Genomic DNA, 21,785 nt, shown 5'->3' with positions numbered 1-21,785 from the left:
TAAATATTCAGCTATGATAATATAGAGAGGTTATTGGGTTTCAGATTCTACAGGGAGAGCAGATGGACTAAGAGTGTGTGTGTATGCACGCGCGTGCGTGTGTGCGCGGGCACACGTATGTGTGAGGATGAAAATGTGTGTTTGCATAGAGGGCAGCCACAGTTTAAGAATGTGCGTCATATAATCTTCCGTATTAAAGTTTAGATATCCATTGAAGTTGGATCTGTGTTGACAAAAGCCGGCATAAGCATAAAAGTGTGTGTGAGTGTGTGTAAGAGTGTTTATGCATGTGCTCCTCCCATATGGTGTCAGTGTGACTCTGTGAAAATACTAACTCTTTAAAGTTGAAACAGAGAGGAAGGACACCATCTGGCCTGAAGCTCCATTAATGCAACCACAAGGACAAAGACGAGAGGAACTCAAAGAGGGTGTAAAAAGACAGATTCATCACAAAACCTCTGCAGACACAAGTAACACAACAACAGGAATGACAAGTAACACAACAACAGGAATGACAAGTAACACAACAACAGGAATGACAAGTAACACAACAACAGGAATGACAAGTAACACAACAACAGGAATGACAAGTAACACAACAACAGGAATGACAACTGTCCATAGAGGCAAATTTAGGACGATGAGCATCATCTTGTTTGCATTTTTCAGCTCCAGGCTTATATTCCATGTTCTTACCCAAGCCTTTAAATCAAGGTCACTTTGGTCGCACTGTCATTCACAAACTCGCTATTCCCCTGTGAATTGTGGCGTGTCACTATTGGCAACGTCGCGTTATCCAAGAAAGTTGTTCTGGGTCATTTGACAGAAAAGCCGTCCTGAGGATATTAACTGTCATATGTCGTAAAAGACGCCCCAGTGTTTTCTCTGCTGACCTTGCAGAGAGAATTTACCACAGTCTACTGCACGGCACTGCAGAGCATGACACTGCACTATGTTCTCAGTGTGCTGCGTTGTCATAATCGAAACCGTCATACATCACATCTGTTTATATAGTGTTTACAGTGTGTATTTCCATGTAGCCCCACACACACATAGGCCACAGTGGAACTGAAGGTTGCTGGTGTGCTAACCCGACATCTTAGAAGTCGCCAGTGTTCAGAAAAGAGACGATACTGGGCAGGTGATTGGAAGGACGGCCAGTCAACCACCATCTACGAAAGGAACTTCAACCAATCAGATCAAGGAACTGAGGTCGATTTTACCGCTCAGTTTTGAACCAAATACTCTGGAGCACATTACAGGACTTTCATCGTCATCCATCTCCAAACAGGGATAATAAACAGAAGGTGACTTACACAATAACACAAATCTCAAGTTGTTATAAGCAGGACAGTAAAACCAAAAATGAATTCCATTCAGGACTTCAGCTGGTTCACACAGCAAACATAGACTTTCCTCTTCTGTAATGTTCTTAAACCTGTTGATCTCTCGAGCTAACCGTGACGTTCCTGAATGTAAGAAAAAGGATCTGTATTTTCGGTTCAGACAAATTTTGAGTTTGTAAACAATCAAATATGCCATAAAAGACCTTTAACTTTTGCTCGCAGTACATTACTTCTGAACAATCTTAATTAGCCTTTTCTAACATTCAATCCTGACTTCTTTCCCCCCCCCCAAAATTTTCTGTTTTACATCTTAAAAATTGCTTATCTGCTGCTCTTAATTTGTCCCACAGAGTCTAAAAATCTTGATTATAAAAGTGTTTTCTGAAACCTTTATTGCAACTGCTCTTTTTGGGGGGCACATTTATTCAATTTTGACGTAATGCAGAAGTCAAAGCCAGTGTGTAAAAGAACAGAAACAACTTTTCCATCAAGAAAAACCTTTAGTGTGGTTCATTTGTTGTTTTGAACCAGCTTCTCTCACACCTGGTTACTCACACATGATCACTGCAACAACACACAACATTTGACAACATAAAATTGTTTGAAGTGTGTGATGATGCTTATGTGTCACTGCACTATTTCCATATCATTGTAACCTTTTTGCAGCAGATCGTTTTGCTACTGCAGAAGTTATCGGTGATTATTATTCTTAATGTAATAATAATGTCAGGCTTCCTCGATTAAGTTTACTGACAAATTTGTTCAATTTCAGTCTCTGAGGAGCAAAGTCACTTTTAATTCAAGTTCAGGTGATGCTAGGCTATTGTTCTTAGCCTAATGGGTGTTCCCTCACCCTTCAGATCATAAGCATTTTTAAATATTCAAAGAAGAGAGGAAGGAAAAATCCCCCACTAGCTGAGGAAGAAACACCTTTCTAGGATAGCCAGCAGGTCAAACAGAGGATTCACAGGCTTTTGTGAAGAACTCAGCCAGAGTAACGGAGGGGACAGCTCCTCCAGGTACCAGGGGCAGCAGCAGAACAGTTATAGAGATAGACATTCATCCCAGAGGGACAACACGGGGAGAGCCTCTCCAGAGGGATGGACAGCAGGTGAGTTGGGCAGCAGATCTCCATCCTGAGAGCTGCTCCACACTCACACTGGTGATGCCACTCCTCATCAGCTCCCTCCTCCAGCAAAATCAAATCCTGCTGGAAACTTTTTTTTTTTGTGTGTCGGACCTGAGCTGAGATGATTCTGTGCTGATAAATTTAAGATTTCTGTCCAACAAACCACAGCAAACCACAGTTTGTTAAATTCACTTGAAAAGAATATAGAGTGATACAAATGTAGTGATTCAATGACTGAACAGTGTCAAAGTCACCTTCAGGAGGAATAAAAAACAAACAAACACTGAACAACTCCAAGTTTAACAGTCCAACATAAAAAAGATGGTCAAATCAATTGCTGATAATTAGGTTCATTCACAAATAACTAAACTAACAGGTCGAGTCCATATAATGATTCACTTTAAATATGAGAGGCTGCTGTCAGGCACCACAACAGTTTCCATGAGTGCAGGAACATCCCTGCAGCCTTCAAGCAACGTAACAAAAACTATACCAACAGAAATAACAGCAGAAGCTTTATTCCTCCAATTTGCTGAATGCATTAATTAAATTCAGTGCAATGGAAAGTGGCTTTTACAGCCAATGGTAGATGACACTGACTGTCTGGATTGAATTTGAATGGAGTGGACAACCCCCACCCCCACGCCCCCACCCCCGGAGGCACCACATCCTGCTAGACCTGAACCTTCACCGCTGCCGAGCAAATACTGTTCATACACGTCTACATACATGTGAGTAGTAGACATGACAATGCAGAGCTGGATGCTGATGCTCATGCCTGTGTCTGCCCGTGATGTGTGTGTGTGTGTGTATGTGTTTTATCATCACACTGTAAACATGCCCATGGAGAAAAAAGTTAGCAGCAGAATTGTGATGCAGATGTTCTCTGACACTGTGCCAAAAAGAGCAGCTCTGAAGGTACCAACCTGTGTGTGTGTGTGTGTGTGTGTGTGTGTGTGTGGGCGCACGCTATCATGTATGCACCTACTGTAATATCGACCTCATTGAGAAATGCGCATGTGCGTGTGTCTCTATGCTCACACTGCACATTTGGGTGTGTGTGCATGCATGTATTGGGCGTTAGTCATGATAGCCCCTCCGCTTAGTCTCTCCACATAGCACCAGTACAGCTTTAAATGCCTGTTACCATGGAAACAAGCAGCTGGCATACAGGTCCACACAGACAATGGTCTCTCTCTTTCTCTCTCAGTCATTCTCTTTCTGTCACTCTCCCTCTTCTCCATCCCTGCTGCTTTAGCCAGCATTTATCCAATTTTCTCTCCTGCTCCCTCCTCACTCTTCTCTGTTTCGCTTTCTCGCCTTGAGTTTCATTCATTTATGTCCACCCTCCCTCGCCAAGGTTCCCCCCTGCCTCCTTCCCGCCTTGCTCACTCTCCCTTGCGTCATTCAATCTGACATTTTTTACCTCTCTCTCAATTCATTCATGTCAACCTTGCCGCCATCTGTCTCTCTCTCCTTTCATCTCTCTCTCTCCCCTTGTCAGATCATCTTCTTCATCTCTTCGCCTTCATCCATCTTTGTCTACCTGCTCTTCATCTCCTCTGATTCTTTCGATCTCAGGCTCCTTCTGTCCATCTTTTTTTCCTCTCCTCTCTAACCTCTGTGTTCTTAGAGAGCAAATGTACTCACACATGTTAACAGAGGTAATATTAATAGCCCTTACTACACTAGGGAGCTCTGTTTATGTGTAAGCATGATGGCTACCAAATACCCTGCATTCTCACAGGGTATGTAGAAAATAAATGCTATGTGTCTACAAAAATATGGTGGGTCTGTTAAAATCGTACAAGATTTGCACAGGGTTAAGATCTGAGACTTTTCCAGGTCGTTCGAGTGGTTTGACATTACTGAGTTTATCTTGGTGTTGGTGGCCACTGGAAGAGTTACATGGATTCCCTTGAACTCTTATATGTTTATGCCATGAAAAATCTCAATGTCACAGTCAGCGACCCCCAGCGGTTCATTATTGATTGCCAGTTCTGTGTGAAATGTACGCATGGCCCCTTAAAACAAAACAGTCGGGTGGAGACTGACTGGTCGAGATGATAAACAACCTGAACTGTAACATGTGACTTGTGTTTTCATCTCACCAAAACTGAGGTGACTCAGCCAAAGAGCTGCAGCAACAGAACACAACAAAAGTAACAAGCGGCCCAACCACAGGCTTACATCATCCCGGAGAACAGCAGACTGACACCAGAAGACAGTGACTGCCTGAACCGTGTGTATACATTTAGCACGGTAACAAAAGGCTGAGACATCGTCCGGCCTTTTCCCACAACCCTTCAGGCTCTAGATGGATGAATAGCAATGCTACTGTTCAGGGTAGAACGAGCTACATGACACACAAGCTCCAAGGTAGAACACTTCGGTGTCATACTGGGATTATTCCTCATCTGCCTGCTATCAGGTGGCGAATGAACGACTTGTCTGCACATCCAATGTATCGAAAGAAGCACCTGTGACGTTAACGCTATGACCTCACCTTGCCGAAGCTGCCTTTTCCAAGCACCATCAGGAAGTTAAAGTCCGACAGCTTCATGCGATCCTGGTTGCCATTGGAGTCGAACCGGGATGCAGCGTTGGCTGATTTGCCCTCTGTATTCTTGCTCGGACCGATCTTAGCTCTCTGGAACAGGGACAGAGAAAAGGTGGCAACTGATTAGAAAATGTTCAAACATTTAGAGGGACATCAGGTTACAAAGGGACAAGTCAAGGGTTAAATATTAAAATAGCGGTAACACACCCAAAATACACAACATCTTCTCGGGGGGATGAGCCTCTATGTGAAAACTTAATGGCACAAAGAATTTGCAATTTGTTTCACAATAACTTAATGGAAGAGAAGACTTCCTTCTTTTTCATTTATTTTCTGCAGGGCCTTAACTCTCTAGTTCACACTTTCAAGCAAGTATGACATTTTTTTATGTCTCTGCCTTCCGTTCAATCAAGTCCGTCACCACTTCTCTTGTTTCAGTCCTTCAACCACTCTCACTCAGAAAGTGCTCCATCTCTGCGTCTCAACAATTACTCATTTGTACTTGATTTTTTTTTTTTTACATTTGGCCTGCATCTCTGACTCTCAATCTATTCACGTCCATAACCATTTTCCCTTCTCTCTCTCTCTCTCTCTCTCTCCTTTTCACTCTCTATTTCGTGTCCAACTGATTCGTCTCTGCCTCGACCTTGTCACGCTCTGCCGTACTCTCTGTTGTAAAAACTTATATTAGAATCTTAATCTGCACTTTTATTAAACCATCCTTCAATTTTTAAAGGATCTCAAGACAAAACAAAGGTGCAGGACCCCAGCTTATCTTAAATTGCTGATCCACTCAGAGGCTTTCTGCAGTTCCTCCTAAGAGTTTTAGTGGTTTCTCTGCTGCCTTGTCTCGACAGAGAAGCGTCCAATTCTCTGTATACACCCTTGTGTGTGTTTGTGTGGGAGTGATGCAACCAACACGCTTCCCAACTCATCAATGGATAAAAGGCTCTACGTGTCTCCATCTGTTCTCTCTCTCACACTCACACCAACACACACACACACACACACACACACACACACACACACACACACACACACACACACACAGGCAGTAGTGAATGCTGAATGCAACACTCCCAAGTACTTAGAGATTAATGCTGCTCTCTCACAGTCTCCTGGTCTAAAGCCATACAGACGAGTATTTCTGTGCACATTATTAAATGTAAAATTAAATGAACAGAAACAGGAAACCAAAGACACAATGTCTCCAAATCTGGCTGGAGGTGGTTTTTGTTTGCTGTCCAGATGAAGTCTTAGTGTCGAAACCCCTCCTGACATGTAAGAGCAGTGATTAAAAGAACAATGTGAGAATGCAGAAATGTGACAATATTAATTTTTTGATAATGGGAAATTAATGTGATGCTTAAAAGGCCATACCATTCTGATGGATGTTGGGTTAAAATCTACATCTGACTAACATTTAATGTTCACTGGGTTACGTTCATTGTCCTCTCTTTCATACTGTATGAGATTGTTGCAAAAAACAAACCCTTCTGATGCAGACCAAACTTCCTGCTATCTACTAGAGATATAGATACTTCACACACCTACCTACTGTAAACAAAAAACAAGTGTGTGACAGACAGCAAAGATGAAGAATTGCAAAACTTTAAAAACAGTGATATAGAAGATGGGGGGGGGGGGCTGATAGAAATGAGTAAAAATATGAAAGCACACTGGTAATTCTATTTATTCCCAACTTTTTTCTGTGGCGAAATGTTTCCTCTACAAAGCCTCATCCCCATCATCAGAAAGTGATGCCAACACAGCTGCTGCTTTATGAAACTGATGTGTCTTCAGCTCCAAATGAGAATAATGATACAAACGAGATACATTATTAATGTCACAGTGATTGTCTTGTTAGTGTGTGTGTGTGTCAGAGTGTGAGTGTGTGCGTTTGTGGAAACAGGCACAAGCAGGGCTGTCTGTCTCTCTTCCATCTCACTGAGTGTTTCACCCTTGAGATTGTACGTGTACGTGTGTGAGTGTATGTATGTGTGCGAGTGTGTGTGCGTATTTAATAGCCCTCAGCCTGAGACGTCTGAGGACCGTGACCTTGAGGAGATGGAGGGACAGAAAGGCAGATAAAGGGAGGGGAACACATACGGGGGCACGGAAGGTGACAAGTGGACAAAACTGATAAAGGGGAGAAGAGGAAGTAAAACCAAGAGAGGGAGGAGGAGGGTGGGGTTTCGGGGGTGGGGCTACAACATCACACAAAGCCAACTTCCTGTTTCTATATCTTATCAACACTCAAAGTCATCTTATTTCTCAGGACATGTTCAAAATGATGCAGGAGTAGAAAGAAAAATAAGAAAACATCTGGAAGAGTTAAAGGCCTGCAAGCAGAGAAACACAGTAGTTGGCCCCAAGTCAGTGACTGTATGGGTACAGCAGAGACACAGAAGGACTTTGGGGGGGATTGGGGCTTTTGGTCAAAAATCGAATCATCAAGTCCTCCTGAGATGGTATTCAGACTTTCCGCTTAGAATACAAATCTTAATGATTTCACAAGGTCAACAGCACTCCCGTCTGAATTTACTGAAGTGTCCTTTAAGCATCATCACATGATGATTTGAGGTCAGAACAGAAACTCAAACCTGTTCTATTATGGATTCTTAGGTCCACATTTTTCATCCGTCCACATTCACATTCCTTGAGCACTTCTCTCTTTTGTTGCAAGGTTAAAAAAACACCTTCAAGCACTCCTACCTTATTTCACTGTGAATGTTGAAAGGTTGGCTAAAACGATGGAAACAAAAAGTGTTTTGGCATTTTGCAGCAGCTCTTGACACAAGCATTAATTCTTAGAGAAGAAAAGTCTGGGAGCTTGAGATAAAGTGTGCGAGAAAGAAGATGAGAGACGACCACAGGCAGGTGCACCAGTTGCATCTGGATGACGTCAGTTTCAGGGCCTCTTTCAGACTGAATGAGTCACAGTTTGAAATAAATATTAAAAATCGCACGCTCTGCACTTAGGGGGGACGAAGGCAAGCCGACGCGGCCTGCGACAGCCCCAGTCACGGGGAAAGGAAAACAGATTTGACTCTTAACTTTCTGCGATGGATTGAAAAGCTTGTCTCTCTGCATTGAGTGTGTTTACGTGTTCACACAAATGGCTACGATCCCATATGGGTCGGTTTATGGCGTTGACTGAGATCCAAACATTTTGGAGGCTGTAATATGTGATGTTGAAGTGAGATACTAACGAGATTCATGACAGCGCCTCTCAGGTTTCAACAGCAACAGCATATACAAAATCCAGAGTTTCTAAAAACACCTCAAACAATTAAAACGAAGTATGCTCTGTAGGTGTACCGAATAAATTAGCGTTGAAGGTAACAGCGTTGTTTCCTAAGGCCAGTGCTTCTTCTTATCTTTTTCCAATGGGAGCGCCACAAATCCAAGGAGCATGACAATGGGCTGAGCAATGTTTGGGTTGAACTTGGGAGTTATGACTGTCACTTTATATCTAGCCAGGAATCAAACAGCAGGACGAATAAACCATCATCATCATCATGTATCATCATGTATGAGTGTCGACCAAGACCAACAGAGGATAAATGAGCCGCAATGAACCAACACAGACCAACTTTTGTGTTCGCTTTTTTTTCAATCCAGGAAAAAAAAGACCAGAGGAAGTAATCTGCCTAGTGCTGTCACTTCCGCTGAGATTACGTATCATAGCAACCAGAGCGCATCAGCTGTGCCTCCAAAGAACTCTCCAGTCCTTCCAGCGAGGTGTTTTCAGATGAGCCTCTGGCGTACACAGTTAATAATGACATATAAATAAATCTCATGCTTTTTTGTTTGTTTTTTTGTGCTCGTGAGGTTTTTCTACTCCGATGCGGCGTAACGAGGCTGCAGCCTAACACATGAGGACAGAATAGCCCAGTGGAGGCGACCAGGCAGAAGCTGTGCAGGAGAGTTCTCGGAGTGTGACCTGAGGTAGCAGAGAGCTGGGTAAAGACCACCAGTACACTGCACAATTATCTCCAGTGGGATGCTGAAGATCTTGATGTCCCCCACACACCATCTGCATCAGCGAAGCCACAGTGCAGAGCAGAGCCTCCCCAGGGTTGGCAGCAACGACGCCCCCAGAGAAGCAGCTGCTGTCAGAGACACCAGCGAGCTTCCTCTCCTCCTCGCTTCACTCTGCACATGTTACATCTATAAATTAAATTTAATCTATTTGTCTCCACACATGTTTCATATTTTTAAAATCTGTCTCCCAATAATTATGATCCAGAGATATATTTGTCATGTCTGAGTGCTGATGGTTTTTCTTTTTCCCTCGCTGCAAGGAAAATTTCCACTTGAGGACAATGAAGTTTGATTTTTTTTTTTAGGAAGAAATATATAATCAAGAAAAAATGATTATAGTAGCACATTCTCTTTTGCAATGGTGCTGAGAGTCAACAAAAGAGATTAAACTATTGAAGCTGTTAAGAAACACTTTGGTTTGAAGTTGCCCGATGAGGGTTACTCTGTTAAATACTGTGATTATGACTTTTGCAGTGATGGAGCAGCATTAAGCTGAGGATGTGGTGCACCCTGAATGTCACTTAATTTGCCTGGAGAACAAAAAAAAAGTTTCTTGTGGACAAGGATGATAATTATTATTTTGAAGTTACATTAAAAGGGCATTTTCAGCTGCCTGACTGGTGATTAGCACTGTTTTAAAAGTGAAACGTTCCCTCAAATTACTTCAATCTCTAAGTCACGACAGGAGCAAACGATGAGGCCAGATGAAGCCAAAGTGTAGGGTTACCCTTTTCTCTGCCAAATGTGTTAATGAGGGGGCATACCGGTCAGTATCTCACTCTCTCTCTCTCTCACACACACACACACACACACACACACAGACACACACACACGCCTGGACCAGCAGAGTGCCAGACTGGATAGTAAATCTGCTTGCCAACCACTAACAGCTCTCCCAGAGAGGCCCTCACAAATGAATGCATGCACCCACACCCACACCCACACCCACACCCACGAACCAAAAAACTACAGCACAATCACATGCGGTTACATTTTTCCACATGTGAGAACACACACCTCAAATTTCTGCCGTAGTTCCTCGTTGCCCTCCTCCCCCTCTGGAGCCACAGGAACGTTGAAGTACTCGCCTTCTTCCTGGGAAAGCATCTTGAACCTGGAGGTGGTGGTGGTGGGGGGGGGGGGGGCATATTTCCAGTAAAATCAATTCCCGATTAGTTGACACAATTTAGGAGTTTAACTGCTGCCATTAGCTGGAGCTGCTGACAGTTAGTTCTCCAATTGAAAGTACTAAAGAATAATCGTCTCATTATTTAGTCATTCGTTCTCCTTCATGGTGAGCTAGCGAAGGCAGACTGAGACCGACCCAAACACAGTTCAGGTCATTACCATTTCACACCTTGGATAGAATACCATTTTCACATTTGGCCCATTAATGACACCACTTTTGACTGAATTTCATACCTCATAGCATGAATAGATTCCAAGTAATTGTGCATGATTTTACCATTTAACTCTTTAATTTGTTGAACAAACGTTTAAACAGTATTTTACTTTTTTTGCATCGTCATCCTCCCTGCAAACATGTTTGGAAGCCTTTCATTGGCTTCATTCTTTTTCTAATATTTCCAGTTTGGTGATTTATTCTTAAATAATCATTGCCTTAAGTTGGCGGCGCGGGCAAACAGTGTGTCTCGTGCCTGTGCTTGTGATTCTGCACTTTCTTTGCAAGTTCTTGCGGGTGGAGCTCTTTCTTGGTCTGCTCCAATGAGTCACTGTAGCTCAATACCATGGGATTACACTGTTTTTTACTGTAGCTACTTTTGTTTTTTTAAACGAAAACACGGAGCTTAAAGAAGCTAAAAATCCCTGTGTTTTGATGCAGTCCGATGAAAGGGATAAAAAACAAGAGGAGAGTACTCAGTTGTAGTGCTTCTTTTAGGAAGATGACGTATTTCTCTGCTAACTTAAAACTGGAGCAGGTTTTTAAGATAAATCATTTTAACCTCGGAGAATCCCAGTGTTACGCAGAATATTCTACTGTACTACTGTGATGCTGCTACAACCACAATGAAATGGACCTCTCAAGTGTCTTGGAGATTGAAATATGACTAAAAAATGCCCTTTTCTGAGAGTTGTAGAGTTAATTAAATAATTGCCTTGAGATAAAAACCTTTTCTGTAAAGTAACTGCTTATAATAATGATGATCTTGAGAGAAGATTAATTAAACAGTCATCACAAGAAAACTAGCCTTTGTCTAAAAATAACGAGTCCATTAACTTCTTTTCTTAAAAGATAACAGTCTTTTTCTCAAGATAATGAGTCAATACAATAAATTAATTCGCTATAATGAAAAAAACAGCTTTGTAATCTTGATGCAGCACAATGATTAACTTCAAATTTGGAGGTCCCTGCATTTGAAAAGTTTCCATAGGTTTGAAAAGTGTTGAAAATATTTGCAATAATAGTTTTCAACAATTGAATGTAGAAACATGGGATGTTAAGCACCAGATGTGATCCCGGTGGTGCAAGGAGGTGTAAGAAGAAGAAACCTGGTGCTGGCTGCTCTGAATTTCAGGTTTTTAATGGCATCTCTCCACCGTCACCAGTCTACCTCAAACACTGGCATCTCATTAAAAGCCCTGACAGGGCAGCGTCAGCGAAAAGAAAGGATGAGAGAAAGATAGAAAGATATGGAGCCTGAGCTAGAGAGAGAGGGAGGAGAGGGAGAGGTGGAGAGATAAAGAAGCAGAGATAAAGAGGTGGGGTAGGGCTGCTTCCGCACGGAGTATCACCAGAATAAAAAGAGGCCCCAACTAAAGTATTTCTCTAACATCGCGGTAATGAACAAGGTCACCTTCACACCCCTCCCCCTCCTCCTCTACCTGTGCTGTTCCTCTGCCTCATGGCTCATCTACCCCCCCGCCCACCACTCTTCCTTTCATCTCACCATCCATCCACTCCTTGTTTTTGGAGCTCTGATATGCCAAAGGAGAGTGATCCCATAAAGTCATTGCGACTGGTCAGGTCCCAATCCCACACCTCCACCGACAGACGGCGGTCCTTATCGCACTCCTTCAGGTGACTGAGAAGGAAACAGGGATAGAATCAACCAGGGAAAACCCAATCAAGTTGTTCACACTGCCAATAGCTCATCCCAGTCAGGTTCATGCTGCAGCTGAACATACGCAGTGTTACATTATCATATCCTATCTGGTAAGTTGAAATAAAAGCTGCATCTCATACATTTTATTAAGAGAATTAATTAGCTAATGCCTTGGTTTGAAACTGAAAAAAACTGAAAACTGAAAAAACAAAAAATAAACAAGCAAACACAACAAATTAAGATAGTAGCTGTCTGGAGGTGCATCCTTGATTAAATCTGTTATCCTTTAGATTTGGTGGATAGGTGCAAACATTGCCTTTGGACTGAACATCTGCACTAAAAGCATTCCAAATTTAATTCCTCTTCCATGCAAACCATGTGATTAGGTTTATTAAGATTATTGCTGCAGCCAAATGAAGGAAAGAGCCCCAAAAGCGAGGTTTTATGAATGTAAGAAGCCAGATGTTTTTATCTGAGTGCCAGCGGTTACACACACACACACACACACACACACACACACACACACGCATGCACGCACATGCTCCTGGAAAGCCAAGCATAATGTGATGAGGAGAGAGAGAGAGAGCGAGAGCGAGAGCGAGAGAGAGAGAGAGAGAGAGAGAGGACAGCTAGAAATGAAAGACACTGATCAAATTGGAAGAGAAGGATGGAGGAAGATGAGAAAACAGAGAAAAAACAGCATTAATAAATAAAAAAAAAATCAAATAACCAAGCTCGGTGTCTTACAATTTAAAGGTCTCGTTCCATACTGGGTTGAGGCAGCACTTAATGGTCTTGGTCTTCTGTTTGCTCTCGCTGCGGGGATCTGGGATCAGTTTAAGCTTGACGTAGGGGTCTGACAGACCATTGGGGTCCATAGGAACCAGATTCCTGGCCTCTTTGACTGGAGAGGGAAGGAGGAATAATTAAGAGAAAGACTAAACAAATCACGGCGTGCATAGTTACATCATCTACAGTGGATTGCAGTAGAGCCACACCTACTTTTTTAGCAAGTGTGGCTGACGCAAGGACGAAGCTCTGGGCACGACTCTGTGCGCTCTGCTGAGTCCCTTTCTACTTTTAAGAGACAATTGAAGACTCAATGGTTCAGAGAGCACCGAGGCACTGAACCTGACTCTTCTCCTCTTTGGGGTAGAATAAGTCAGAGGGTCCAAGACCCAGCACTTAGTGACTATGTAGCACTAACTGTGTTGTGTGATGTTGTATGTCTGTTATATTAAAAAATAAATAAATTAATTAATTAATAAAATTTAAAAAAAACAGGTGGGGGGGCAACACTTCTTCTGCCACTAGATGGCAGTACCTGTGATCAAATCACAACTGAAGCACTTTGCGCTTCCTATGGACTTTTCCTTAATTAGGTCTAAGTTCTTGCTTGTGTTGTACGTCGCTTTGGACAAAAGCATCTGCTAAATGAAACTGTAGAATTGTAGAATTGTAGACTGATTTGCACGACGAAGTGCAAAGTACACATGAGATGGTATGTAGCTTCTACTGTGTATCGTGAGATGTAACACTTTTTATTAGGCTTTGTTCAGAAAAGTCCCTCCATTGGAACGGACAAACACACACTAAAGATTATTATTAAGTGGCGTATCTCACCAGCTATGGCAATTTCTCATTGTTCTGGGTGAGAATGACTGGAATTGGGTTGTGACTGTGATGATTTTGTGAAACACATTAAAGACCCTTTACAGCACTGACGTGTCTTTAATTGAATTCATATTTTCTCCATTTAGAGGGGAGTTATTAGGCTTTTCTGACCCAAAAATGTTGCTATCATGTCTGATATTTAAGATAAACATGCATGGTGGGAGGCATACATGGAGACGGGGGCAGGGAAGTTGTATGAACTGATTGTGTGGGATGGAAAGATTCCTGGGAAGAGAAACAGCAAGAGGCACAGCACCTGAAGATCTATAACACTTTCCCTACAGGCAATCATGTCTGGCTGCAAAGACCCGGAAATAAGCATCATAGCTCCCCTTGAAACAAGTGAGCTGAATTCAGCCTTCTTCCGTTCTATTGGGGGTTTAAGTCTTGAGGTTGCCATGTCTGCCTGTGATGATCATGGGACAGAAGAAGGTTGCCAGGACCAACACTAATCCTCCTTCTGTTGCTGTCTGTTATTGGTGAAATCCCCTGTGATCAAGTGTGTGTGTGTGTCAACACGCAATTACTGTTACCACCCAACATGTGAGGTTACAGCCAATTACCAGAAGCACTGCTGCTACTGCTGTGTCATAGGCAAGAGCCTCTCCCACCCCCTCCCAACACAAACACACACAAACTGAGTCACTCAGTCAGGTATTTAATCTTTTTAATTCATCCCCCACCGAAAAAAAAACCCTCAAAAAATAATGACAATTGTCAACAAAGGACAATTAATAACTGAGAAAATTTGAAGCGAACTTTGGAAATCCCATAAAAAAGGATATGTGAAGCTGGCCTGGTTCCAGCAACTGGTTTGGAACAAATAAGTTAGATTGTTTTTCATCAAAAGATGGCAATGCTGGCAACATTATGGCAGTGAGAAACAGAGTCGAGGAAGGAGACATCTGCAGTCTTCTACTGATAAAACATGGAGGGAGGACCCAAGGAGTTACTTTCATTTGGGCAAGTTATAATCGTTCTTTTGTGCTACTTGGCCATGTTGTCTGGAGACTAAGTTTGGGAACGTACGAGAAACAGCTGATCAGTCTCGATAGATAAGATTCACTACAGAGCTTTTACAAGAGGGGTTTCCATCTCCCACATTCCACCATTCCATGTCCTCGGGTCCGTTTCTGATCCGAACCTCTTTTAGTGAAAACTGTGGAAGGTTCTTGTGTATTTTTTGAACATTGTTAGGATGAATGTTTGAGGTGAGACCAGCAAACAAAGAGATGCTCCTTGCATTACAGGAGTATGGAGGAGATCATCCATCCATCCATTTTCTACACTGGTAATCCAGTAAGGGTTGCTGGGGGGGGGGGGGGGGGCTGGAGCCCATCATCTGTGGTTCAGTATCTTGCTCAAGGGTACTTCGACAATGGTCACTGGGGGAAGTGAGGATCGAACCAGCCACTCTGCCCCCGAGCCATGCCGCCCCATATAGAGATCATTTTTTACAGTTTCTCCATAAAATGTTGCTTGAGCATAGGTGAAGTCAGACATTATTCCTCTGAAGCGCTCTTTTCCTATAAATGTTTTTACTGTCAAATTTAAAAGCTAAATTCTATGGGGAACATGCACCATCCTTCTGAAACAGGCCTGAAACAAGAGCTTTCCAATGAATTCGCAGCATGAGAAAACCTCAAGATGTCAGAGAAATTAAGGCTTCGTGCTGTTAAAGCGCTATGCTACGCTAAGCTCAGAGAGGTTAGCCACAGAACAGACCAGATAGCCAGCATTAAACCCTCAGTGGAGCAGGTCAATAAATATTAGATGATGCCTGTTAAAGTGACCGTCAAATGCTGGATGAGGAGAGCTACAAAGAGGGTAGCATGCCAAAGGGTCTCAGAGGATGCTTACAGTAAATAGAGGAGGGAGTGTGTGTGTGTGTGTGTGTGTGTGTGTGTGTGTGTGTATGTGTGAATGAGGGATTGAATAGATCCTCCTATGCACATGCATGTTTTGTGCAATTGTGAACGTGCGTGTGCATGCATGTGTAAAATTCTTGCTTGCATACAGTATGTGCTAATTGCAAAGAACATGCATGGATCTAAGTATAGATGAGCATGTGTGTGCGTGTGTGTGTGGCTGTGTGTGTGTGTGCGTGTATGAGGGAGATAACACGTGTATTTGAATCTACAGGGAGGGCAGGTCTAGATAAGAGTGCAGTAACAGCAGAATACTGTATGTTGGCATCAGTGTGGGCGTTAACGATGCACCTTCTCCCTCGTGAAACAGCCTCATCGAAGTCTTTGAGGGATTCTTATCGTCCCTCCAGCCACTGCTAAGATGACCAAATCCTCTCCTCTTTGGATGGTGGATCTATATAGGCATTAATACCAAACATATGTCAAGTAATTAGATTTATGATGATTTGTACATTTGATTGTACAATCCCTGCATTTACCACCCTAGGAGTTATTTGGCCCATGTTTTCGGCTCAAAATAATTGACAGTGATGGATTGATTTGCTCAGATTGTCATTTATGGATTAAAATATCACTCAAGGGTAGCATGGCTCAGTGGTAGAGTGTGGGTTGCTGGTTTGATCCTCACTTCCCCCAGTGAACATATCCAAGAATCCTTGAGCAAGATGCTGAGCCCCTAATTGCTCCTGATGGCCCTGTGATGGACTGGTGACCCGTCCAGGGTGAACCCCGCCTCTCGCCCAATGTCAGCTGGGATAGGCTCCAGCAGCTCTCTGTGACCCTCAGTGGATAAGCGGTATAGAAAATGGACGGATGGATATAATTCAAGGATCTGACTTTGTGTTTTACGTTCACATTTCCACATATTAGAGTCCAAGTCGTCATGTAATACACCTTAAGTCCAATCCTTTCCCGTTGAAACCTCTCTGATCACCGATATGTTTGAAAAGCTTCTCCTTCCATTTATTTTCATTCCTGTAGTTTCCTTGTGTATGTTCAAAATTTTTAACTTTTGCCGCAGTTTGGATACACCATGGACTTCTGGCAAAAAACAAGCTCACAAGCGATGAGTGGGCTAAAAAACAGGCTTTTGCTTTCTCTGCAACTATCTATGAAGTGTTCCAAGCAGATACTCCACCAACTAGGTGTCAAAAAAACTGACAAAATGAGCCTCTCACCCCTCCGGCGACTGTAATACAAAACATCCAACAACAGAAGTCTGCATGTAGGCAAGAGGCATTATTCTCTGCATTGTTGTTATACAGGGGCGTGTTTGGCTGATACATATCATTCATTCCCATAGTTTCATCTGGATGACATACATGAATGTCACGACCGTCCGTGTTTATTTGAAAGAACAAGAGTTGAGTGTCGAGAGGGACGGGGAGGCGTTGGCCAGTTGCACCGATGGTAACTCAGATAATAGGTTACTCTAAATTATGCCATTTCAGTTTATGTACAAATGACGGTGTGCAATGTGTAATTAGTGGAAAGTTCAGCTGAAAAGAAGGAGGTGCAGATTGCATCCGTGGGGCTCTCAACCACAGCTCATTCCTGCCTTCTATCATGGTCTTGAAGTAATCATAAATCATCTCCAAACATGATATGTGAATGGCATCAAAGTGTCACAGAGCGAGAGCGTGTCATATCTGTCATAGACGGTTGTATAGTTAACCCTAGAACACAAACGTCAGGTGATTTTTACCCACATGCCATGTCATTTTCGAGAGTCCCCAATTGAACCCTTTTTTCATTTCATGGGACATTGCATATTTGGAAATTAAAGAAGAGTACTTCCATTTGCCATCCAGTCTTGTCCTTGAATATATTTTGATGAAGATGATACTCATCAGGAATTTAATGGTGTCACTAATTTTAACATTCGTGTCCTAGGGTTAAGCCCCTAGAAGGCAGTGAAATTGGTTTGAGAGTAATCTGTACCAATGAAAATAGGCAGCCTTCAAAAACCTCAGGACCCTCTAAGATCCTCTGCATTTTACCTGCTGGATCCTTCGTCCTTCATTCTCCTCCACCTCCATGGTTGCTACTCTGCTACTAACCCTGAACGCCGATCTCCCTGTGAGGTGGGGTAGTGACTGGAAAGTGATCAATAGAGTGCCTCTTTACTCGTGTGTCTGCTGCTTTGATTAAGTCACCAGCACACACAGGCATTCATCTGTGTCGCAGCTATTGCCACTAGCTCCTATGTTTGGCTGCACAATCATTCCTCGCGATTTTATAGTCCAGTCTGCAATCAGGGAGCAAGCTGTTAGTGGCTACACACTGACCCCTGTGGACCAGAATAAGAAGTGCACCTCCTCTTGCCTTCAGGAAAAGGAGATTTGATCTCAGCAGGCTGCAAAGTGGAGAATAACCAGTGAGCATTTATGTTTTCAATAATAACCCTTTAATTCAGTAATACCTCTGCAGGCTTTATCAATATGTAAGCATAATGTGGGCCTGAGTGGCATGTAAGAATAAAATATATGTTTATTTTTCTTGACAGTTTCTATCATTATTAAATCTTTCTTGTTTGATTGAGAATCAGATTCAGGCGTTACTGCTGCGCTACAGCAGTCTGTGTGTGTCAAGTCTGCTGTCTTATCGTTTCCCACAGAGAATCCTATCAGGTGCACAAGTGTGGGAACCAGAAGCAGAGAAGAAGAGAGTGTAAGAGGGAAGGAACGCCAATAACCAATAATTCAGAAATAAACGCAAAGGATTGGTCTTCATTATTCTTATCATTTTTCACTCAATGAACAGCTCTTCCATCCTAATTACTATTTCATCCATCCATTTTCTATACCGCTTATTCGTGAAGGTTCGGGGGGGGGGGGGGGGGGGCTGGAGCCTGTCCCAGCTGACATCAGGTGAGAGGCAGGGTTCACCCTGGATGGGTCACCAGTCCGTCGCAGGGCCATCAGGAGCAATTAGGGGTTCAGTATGCTGAGCCATGCTGCCCCACTAAGTAATTCATTCTATCTTTTTATTTATTCATTTTTTTTACAGCAAAACTGACAGTTTTTGGACAGAATTTGGCCTTCCAGGATTAAGCCACAGTAATTTCTGTAATTAAGCATAGACCCTATTTTGCAAATGTCACAAGAGGCAGACTTTTTACAAGCTTGCCTCCTTCATAAAGTAGCATGGTTTTAAACAGTTTTAATCCTCAATGTCTGAGAGTTGAACAATCAAAAACTCTTCTTATCTGCTTCCTCAACAGCGTTGTGGTGCGCTCAACACCGAACACCAAACTGACTTTTATGCGATTGTATTCAGCTGTTGCTCAGTTCAGACATTTTTTTTCAAATGTTTTCAGTCCTGAACATTTCAACAGATATAAGTATAGCGGACTGAGCCCATTGAAACTAACTAATATATGCAGGTTTGATGATAAAATGCCATCTGTCCACTTCCTGATGCTACATTAGAAGGTAAAGAAAAGAGGATCATGCAGGGACACGCGAGATCTTTTAGTCATCTCCTTTTTTTAGATGAATTGTGGCACAGTTTATTTGAAATGTGGTATGACTGAGGCTATCAAGCCTTTGAGGTTTTCATTTGATTTGAGTTTGTCATTAAGAGCCAAAGTGCACGATTAAATTTATTTGCACAATTTGCTTTAATTCTCATGACTCTGGGGGTCGTTTCTAGAAAAACGTAGTTCCGTTCATTCTCGGTTTGAGGCACAGCTGCAGCTGAGCCGTGGAGCTAGAACAGTATAAACTTCTGCTGCCATCTGGAGGTGATACATTTCACAACAATTTACATTAGCTGGACATCAAATATTTTCTATCATTTAAATCTGTTATGAGGCAGGTTGGGAACACAGTCGATGAGTCAGTCCTTGACATATGCAGGTGAAACATTTAACCTCTCTACTTTAAAAGTGACTTGATAATACAATGTCAATGTCTCAGTTCCTGAATCTAAATGCACAGTCCATAAATATAGAAATTTAAAAACATTATGGATTATAAACTGGTGGTAAGTGACCATTTTGGAGTGTCAGGAAGACAAATAACCTGCTTCAGGTGCAATGTGTGAAAAAAATCCTTGCAGAGGTGAACTGATCAAACATCCAAATACTTTAAATACTTCAAGCGGACCACAGACATCTGTTCAGTTTCTGCCCTTATCACTTCAACACTTCCTGTCAGGTGGTACACAGCACCTTCACCCAATTTTCAAGTAATGTAAATTCATTATTACTATTGAATTTATGTAGGCATGACACTGCTCCTTTCATTTAGGCACTCCGTTTAATGTTTAACACACGTTCACTTCTGCGGATGCAAAAATCCTTCATGTGTGAGGGAGTGTAAGAATAAAGGTGAAGTCTGGATGAGCACACGTCAGCGTCAACGTTCTCTTCAGTTAACGTGGTTTCTAACTGATTGTTCTGTCTTGTAGCACAAATGTGGATCACTACCAACCTCTCAAATTAGATCTTATAGTTGAGTTGTAACAAAAAAAGGAAACAGACATTGAATTGTGAAATTCCATCTTGTGAAACCTACAGTTATGTAGCTGTCGACCTCACCGTTCTTGCGTGGGCCTGCACCAAATCAACTGCATGTGCACAAACTCAAGTCACACAACTGAAAGTGAAATGTATGGACAGCAGGAACGGTGACGGCAGAGAACTGATTTGCACTCTAAACAGCCCTGTTGGAATAATGTATCAATCAGGAATCCTTCATTTGATCGCCCTCTGAGAGACGGGACATTCTCATTTGACACTCTGCACCAGCAGAGAGAGAGAGACAGAGAGAGAGAGACAGAGAGAGGATCATTGCATGTATTTGACTACATCTTTTGAAATGGAATGATGTCTTTTGTTTGTCTTCTGGGCACTAACTCATTTGTCGCACATTTTTAGTTGTTTTTGTTAACATTACTTGTCCCCATTACTACTCCTACAAGTGTAACGAGTACTAAAGAGTTGGTTGTTGTACTCATCTATTTGTTGTTATTTATTCCTGTTAACATCATATATGCACCTACCTAACATCCCCCCAGATTAGGCTGTTCTGCCACAGAGAATTTTTAAATCGCCTATTCAAGATTCTACAATCACCAATTGTGTGACTGACAAATATTTAATTTTCCTGATGAAATTTGACTGAAGTTCAACAAAAAAAGAATGCAGAAACCTTGATTCCTCTAACAGGAACTGGAGGTGTTCCTACGGCACGAAATCCACTGCTTGCACACAGGAAAATATCAATCACACGCTCCTCATGCTTTGACACTGACTGAGGATGATCTGTTGTTTGTACTAATAAAAACCCTGCCATGCTGCTTTGTAGTTTACTCCCCCGGTGCTGTTGGTGAAGTCAGTCACACTGTCATTGGTGTGTGCTGGTGACAATGACACTGATTGCTCTTTTCAGTCTGCAACCCTCCAGTGAAACACACACACACACACACACACACACACACACACACACACACACACACACACACACACACACAAATGTCTCAGTGGGTGTACATGTATGACACACTGTGTAAGTGAATTTGACTGGTTTCTGTTCTCTGGACACTGCACTGGAACAGCTGGTTTGGTTAGAAGAACCCACAGAAATAATCTCATTTACATAGAAATATGTTCCACATCATGCGTGCCAATGACTCCATGTGCAGGGTGCATTTCTGCACATATTTAACTTTTCTGAAGTTTATTGTTTTAGACAGTGTTGTGTCCATCCTTCACCTGTGTGAGTGGACCAGTAGAGGGAGACAGACGACTGGTAACAGCTGCTAAGACACACTGAGATCACCTGCGGCGGATGACACGTGTGAAACATACTTACTGGTGACGGTGAGGACATTAGTCTTGATCTCAGCGCTGATCTGGATCCGACCTCTCCGCTCGGTGTGGTCCGTCCCACAAAGGCTTGGCACATTGGCCACGCAGCGCTTATGGATGTTCATCATGCAGTCTGACACACACACACACACACACACACATACACACGCACACAGAGGAAATACGCAAGTATCAGCACTGATTAAAAGATGTGTTTTTAC

General features: G+C 42.6%; 1 protein-coding gene across 4 annotated transcripts in view; it reads right to left on the bottom strand.

Moving 5' to 3' along the window:
- Positions 1-21,785, bottom strand: part of prkcbb (protein kinase C, beta b) — a 100,556-nt gene that overhangs the window by 36,123 nt on the left and 42,648 nt on the right. For all 4 annotated transcript variants that reach the window (XM_086185995.1, XM_086185994.1, XM_086185997.1 and 1 more), the window contains 5 exons: positions 21,569-21,697; positions 12,895-13,051; positions 11,992-12,126; positions 10,100-10,196; positions 4,982-5,125 (listed from right to left, as the gene is read on the bottom strand). In XM_086185995.1, coding sequence (XP_086042121.1) covers positions 4,982-5,125; positions 10,100-10,196; positions 11,992-12,126; positions 12,895-13,051; positions 21,569-21,697 — 662 coding nt within the window. The remainder of the gene's footprint in view (positions 1-4,981; positions 5,126-10,099; positions 10,197-11,991; positions 12,127-12,894; positions 13,052-21,568; positions 21,698-21,785) is intronic.

Source organism: Aulostomus chinensis, chromosome 18 (assembly GCF_037954235.1).
Source record: "Aulostomus chinensis isolate RoL2024-O1b breed Wild chromosome 18, RoL_Achi_v1.0, whole genome shotgun sequence".
In the NCBI taxonomy this organism is placed as follows: domain Eukaryota; kingdom Metazoa; phylum Chordata; class Actinopteri; order Syngnathiformes; family Aulostomidae; genus Aulostomus; species Aulostomus chinensis.
The sequence above is the reverse complement of the archived record's forward strand: the minus strand, read 5'-3'. Positions and strand labels throughout refer to the sequence as shown.